Below are 6,070 nucleotides of genomic sequence, written 5' to 3' on the forward strand. Positions count from 1 at the left end.
CTAGTTAGCTCTCATAGACTGGAAGCTCTCAACAAGATTTCATCATGAAAAAAGAGCCAAAAACTATTCTTACCTATGAAAAGTCATTCCAAGTTTCCTTGTCTCAATCGTACGACGTAGTGTGTAACTGTATGCTGCACAGTGAGACGGCATACTTGTTGTTTCCGTTTTCACGCCGTCTACATCAACAGAATGCACTGAAACTTTTCCCCCACTAGCTTAGCCTCGCTGTAGCACGCAGCTCAAAGGGGCGTGTCCTATCTACTCATTCATATCTATGAGAACAACGATGGCTGCACATAAGGACGCCTGACGTTGATTAGCTGCGTAAATACCATTATATACAGTCTATGGTAAATACGTATGTGAATCGCATCATTGGCTGCAGCAGCCAGTCACCGGTCACTCACTGACTCACAATGAAAAATAGCACAGAATGAATTGTTACGTGTTTATTTTATTTACAATTTAGGTTGGACTTTTTTCTTTTTTGTGCGCGCATATTTTCTGTGCGCGGAGACCGTGTCAGCAGTGCGCGATTGCGCACGCGCACAGCTTAGAGGGAACAGTGGTTGTGTTTAAGGTCAGTATGAACAGGAGGAGTCATGAGGGGTGTTGGAAGATGGACTTGAAACATTGTGAAAGGTGGAGTCTGATCCTGGAGAGAGAACCATTGATTTACTGGACATATCTGAATAGTAACGGCATCCATGTGTGTTTTAATTCACTCTGTTTTTACTACATGTGATAAAAGCTGTAGTGGATCAGAATCACACGCTCCTTCAAGAATGAAATCCTACAGAAGCAGTAGACGATCACACATTTGTCCACATCTGGATCGTAGTTCCGCTGCTCAAACGTCCCATCGTTCCAGAACAGAACAGACCGCAGGATTCTTCAGAGAAACACCGAGACGTTCAGAGACGAAGACGAGGCTTGAACGTGTGCGTTCGTCGTAAGGCTTTTTGCGTTTTTGCTTGTCGTGATAAACCGAGTAGCAGTCCAACAGCAGCAGAGTCTGATTTTAGGGCCTCATTTAACCCTCATGTCGTCCTGCGGGTCAAAATTGACCCATTTTGAAGTTTTTTCACAAAGTATTTTCACAGTGAAACTTCCGATGTCCACATTTTCAACATTTTTGGGAAATCTTTTAACATCTTTTGGTAGAAAAAATGTTTAAAAAAATTCTTAAGAACATTCACTAAAAAAATCTACCAAAATCCAGTGAATTTCGCTGGATTTTGGTAGATTTTTTCTGAATGTTCTTAAAGAGAATATTACAAGTTTTACTGATACATATGTAATCTTTAGGTATTTTTACAATTTTTTTGGAAGATTTTTACTCATTTTTGAAAATATTCCCAAGAATTTCTTGCCAAATTTAGGGGTTTTTGTTCAATAAAACTTTTAAAGGAAACTTAAGAAATTATTGGAATTTTCTTCCTGAAGGTTTTGCAAATTTTCAGAAATTTGGGGAATTTTTTGCCTAGTTTCTGGATTTTTTTCAGGCAAGGAAACAATATTTTTTGGTGCCCATAAATGTGGACAACAGGAGGGTTAAATCCTGCATGAAGGTTTTACCTTTTTAAATAACGACATCTAAGCAGCCAGATGTTCCCTTTTCATTTCTAACTCGCTGTGTTCGGTGACAGGCGGCTCCTACATCTAACAGTGTTGCACTGCTGATGCTTAGGATGTTTAAATATGTCTAATAAATCTGTGACAGTCGAATGGATGTTTGAAGCAGACCACATTAATACGTACAGACACAACTAGAACTTCTACAAAATAAACCCTGCATCCTTTAGCTGTGTGCAAAAATAAATAAATACCTGCTTCTGCTCTGAACGGCAATAAATACCTAAAAGCTACCGCCAGAGAATCACTGCCAGTCTCACAGCAACGTTACATCTTATTGCTATGGTATTTAAAGTGGCACGGTGGACAGGAGGGGAGGAGATGAAGGCAGACACCTGGATCCACAGGTACAGAGCACACGGCATGTTGGGAGATGTAGTCGGTGGCTTTCAGAGGCGGCTCACACCTGCGGATAGGTCCTTTGGTCCAGCAGGCGGTGTGAACTGGCCCTGGGATAAATGCCGTCCTTGTGTGTGTCACTGTACCGGAGCCTCCAGCAGGGCGGCGCTGGGCAGCAGCTGCCTCTGAGGGGGGTTGCAGCCGCTGTGGTACAGCTGAGTGTCGGCCCCCAGGTAGGCCAGCAGCAGCTCGGTGCGTCGGTGCAGCAGGTGGAGCATGTCCTCCGCCAGGCTCTCCACCGACGAGTAGCGCACCTTGTCCAGATCAAAGATGTCCTTCAGGAAGTGGAGCACCTGGTCCTGGAGGAGAAGCAGCAGAACATAGATTTAAAAAAAACATCCAGAAAGAATTCCAGCAAAGAAAAGCAGCCTGGAAGACGCATTTTCACCTCAATCCCAGGAGCAGTCAGGACAGAGCAGATTAACTTGTCTTTGAGGTTCCATCTAAAGGAGCTCAACGAGAGGTTCAGCTGCTTTTTACTCAAGTTTTTACTGTGCCAAGGAACACAGCAGTATCGCCGTACGTTTGTCTGTCTGTGGGCAACATTACTCAAAAATGGACCAGCGGATTTGGATGAAATTATCAGGGAAGGTCAGAAATGACACAAGGACCAAGTGATTAGATTTAGACAGTGATGCAGCTTATAGTCTGGATCCACGGATTAGTTAAGCATTTACCATTGCCAGATATAGCGGCCGGCACGGTGTCACTGTAACCATGACAAGTAAATGTTACATCAGCTGCCTACTGACAATCACATGATTGTGATCCTACTACAAATTCACCACTGAGGACTTATCAGTTGGAAATTATACAGCGACTGAGAAGCCTTGGCTGAATACTGCACTCTCTGCATGCCGGTATGGACTCAAATTTTTCTAAGACCCACCCCCACTCTACTCCCATTGGCTAGTGATATTAGTTTGGCTGAGAGCAAAAGCTGCGTTCCCCTCATTCCATTGGTAGATTGGCAATGTAGTCCTTTTTTTCCAAGACAAACGCCGGCGCTGCCCGCTGGAATTACGGCACAGTACCTGAATACTTACAGAAAACATTCAGGGAAGGTACGTGTCACTAGATGTGTTTTGCCTGTATGTAAACACGCCGCATCTGAAAATCACACGCATGGTGGGCGGTCACTAGTGGGCCACTAGAGGTCACATGACAGCGCTGACCTTCAGCAGCCGCTACATGGTCACATGACTGAGCTTTCAGCTTGACAGTCCTGCAGATGTGTCGGATAAACACAGCAGCTCGGCCTCAAACTTTCTCTTTTATTTCAAAAACACTTCAGGGAAAAGTATTTCTGAAAGCATCTGAGGCGAGAAATAATCTGTGCAGGAACTGAATCTGTCCTGGTTTTAGTTCACTAACGGCTAGTTTAGACGACCGTTTAGACCACGGACTGGTTGGAAACTCCTGCTGTAAACAGTAGAAAAGCTGCGCCGGTTAAAACAGAAGTGTCCCATCAAATTGCGGTCCTCCATTTAATGACCTGGGGTCTAGCATGTAGTTGATTAAATGAAGCCTCGATTCAGAGAATTTTGCCTCGAGGAATTTTAGTAATCGAATTACTTGAATAACTCGAGGAATCGTTTCAGCCCTACCCTGAAATCTACACCTGGGAATTTAGGCTCCGGTTTCTCCACCTCAGCTAAGGATGTTGTGACAGTTTCTCCGTCCGCTGAAGCTTCTGCTCCACTGGTGGCAGATTTAATAGATCCTATCTATGTGGTGTGATCAAGAAATGTTCATCATGTTTTCTCTTTCATGCTTCACCATTAACGATCTGACCGGCGCTCTTTCTATGAAATTTCATCACTCCCTTTCCTTCTGCAGCGGCTTAATGTCACCCAACCAGACAGTCAGTATCAAAAGCCTTTAGTCTGGATGAACAAACTGCAAACATTTCCATTTCAGCAGTGGACATACATTCATCTGGCCTGTCTTCTGTTGAATTCTGCTAAAATCTGAATGGAAGCCCAGCCTCTGACAGAAAGTAGAGTTTCCTGGTGGACATCTCATGTTCCTGATGTTGTGTTCGGTGCAGACTGACCTTAAAGAAGCAGCAGAAGTCGTGCAGGGAGCTCTTTGGTCCCAGGAAGCCCCAGGCCAGAACGGGGCTGATCTGTTCACACACAGCGTAGAAATGAGCAATGAAGCCGTCGGCAACCTGAGACCAACAGCAGAGGTGAGCTGGTTGACTGATTGATCATTCTACTGGATATCCTGTCACATAAAGAGACTAGAAGGAAAACAGAGACTTGTACCTTCATGTGTTGTCTCTTCTGCTTCAGTACTGACCAACAACTTGATGCCACCGCCTGAGAAATAAACACATCAGACTCAATGAAAAGTCAAAATTCAACAGCTTCAAGTGTCTAAACAGAACGTGGAACCTACAAGGGTCATTATTTACACACTTAATTTTGACAGCAAAGTCTGATTTAGTCTTAGTCTTTTGAAAAGCACATCATTTAATTTTAGTCTTAGACTAGTCAAATTTTTTAGCCTTAGTCTAGTCTTAGTCGGCTAAATATCATAAGAGTTGTAGCCTTAGTCTAGTTTTAGTTGACTAAATATAAGAGTTTCAGTCTTAGTCTAGTCTTAGTCAACTAAATATCATGCGTTTCAGTCTTAGTCTAGTCTTTAGTCTTAATCTAGTCTTAGTTGACTAAATATAAGAGTTTTAATCTTAGTCTAGTCTTCAGTCTTAGTCTAGTTTTAGTAAACCAAATATTAGCAGATTTTAGTCAACCAAATCCACAGTGGACTTAGCTGACTAAATGTTTCTCCAGAATATCCGGTCATTGGAAATATCCATCAGTATGTTATGGAAGTTATGGAATGGCATTAAGGTTTGAATCTGCAATACAGACACAGATTTAACAGTTGTAATAAAAACATGGATTTTATTTTATTCTTAATGTCAAAAGCATGACCATGGCTTTTTCACAAAAGATAATCTCACATAAATTAAGCATTCGTTCCACCCAAACATTTTCGTCTCGTTTGAATTACTTGACTAAAGTGTCAGTTATATTTTGTCACAGTCGTCTTCATGTCTGACTTTTTATTTAGTTTTTATTGAGTGTCCGTCCATGAAAAAGGTTCGTTGACGAATATTTTCGTCATCGTCTTCATCAACAAAGTTAACACTGATTATTTGGTCCAGTTTTCTGTCTGACTCACCGTCTCCTTGAAGGAGCTGTTGAGCCAGCGGTTGTTGACGACGTTCTGGATGGAGATGGGTGGATTCTCCAGGTCCTCGAATGAATCCATCAGGATGAAGTCCAGCACGATGTCGTAGAAGTTCAAGTGCCTCACCTGGTCAGTATCAGACATGATTAAAGAGATCAGGTTGGTGCTTTCAGTACACTTCCATGCTGGACAGAACATCATCACCGGTACGTAACACTGACCCCCCGTGTGGCCAGCTCCACCTCCGTGTCCTCCCAGTGCTCCGTGTGCTCCAGGAAGGAAATCATCTCCTCAAACACTTCCTCAAATCTCTTTGGGCTCTGCAAACCGAACAGAAACATTTATGAGAGGAACACCTCATGAAAGAGAGATGGTTTTCTTTCCCAGATGTTTCTTCAGTCTTACCTTTTGTGCTTTAACTATAATTGAAGACAGTATTTTCTTTCCTGTTTCAGCCAGAAACATCCTGGTCGTCCTCTCGCACAAAATGAGCTGCAGACCAAAGAGCATTATTTTAATCATCATTAGAGTTCAATAATTCCTCCTGTGATCCTGATGCTAATTTAATGTTGACATGACTTTGTTTACAATTCAATGAGAGAACAGCTTAAAGAGCTCAGACGGTGCACATTTACAGCTTTAGAATGTATTTTTGGGGTCTACTAGTCTGTCTACATGCTTTAATGTACATAAAATACATTCTTCTCCTGCACATTGCTGCAACACTTCCTCTCTCTCTAAGGCGCTGATCTGAGTGGCCAACAGATGTGATGTGATTGGTTATGCAACAAAGCCACAGATCTGAGTGAAGAGATGTTACAGAAGTGGTTCT

The 6,070-nt window shown here is 42.7% G+C and overlaps 1 protein-coding gene across 2 annotated transcripts; it reads right to left on the reverse strand.

Moving 5' to 3' along the window:
* Positions 1 to 503: 503 nt before the first annotated feature.
* On the reverse strand, positions 504 to 5,804 carry LOC129349860 (mitoguardin 1-like). 2 transcript variants are annotated; one of them, XM_055014589.1, is made up of 6 exons: positions 5,644 to 5,804; positions 5,460 to 5,558; positions 5,230 to 5,364; positions 4,308 to 4,361; positions 4,094 to 4,165; positions 504 to 2,336 (listed from the first exon to the last, which is right to left on the reverse strand). In XM_055014589.1, exons 1-6 carry the CDS (start codon positions 5,761 to 5,763, stop codon positions 2,115 to 2,117), a joined length of 702 nt encoding a protein of 233 aa, XP_054870564.1. In that variant the 5' UTR covers positions 5,764 to 5,804; the 3' UTR covers positions 504 to 2,114. The 2 variants fall into 2 exon arrangements, with proteins under 2 accessions (XP_054870564.1, XP_054870563.1); XM_055014588.1 differs by having other exon boundaries at positions 4,094 to 4,210.
* Positions 5,805 to 6,070: the final 266 nt, after the last annotated feature.

Source organism: Amphiprion ocellaris, chromosome 10 (assembly GCF_022539595.1).
Source record: "Amphiprion ocellaris isolate individual 3 ecotype Okinawa chromosome 10, ASM2253959v1, whole genome shotgun sequence".
Classification (NCBI taxonomy): domain Eukaryota; kingdom Metazoa; phylum Chordata; class Actinopteri; family Pomacentridae; genus Amphiprion; species Amphiprion ocellaris.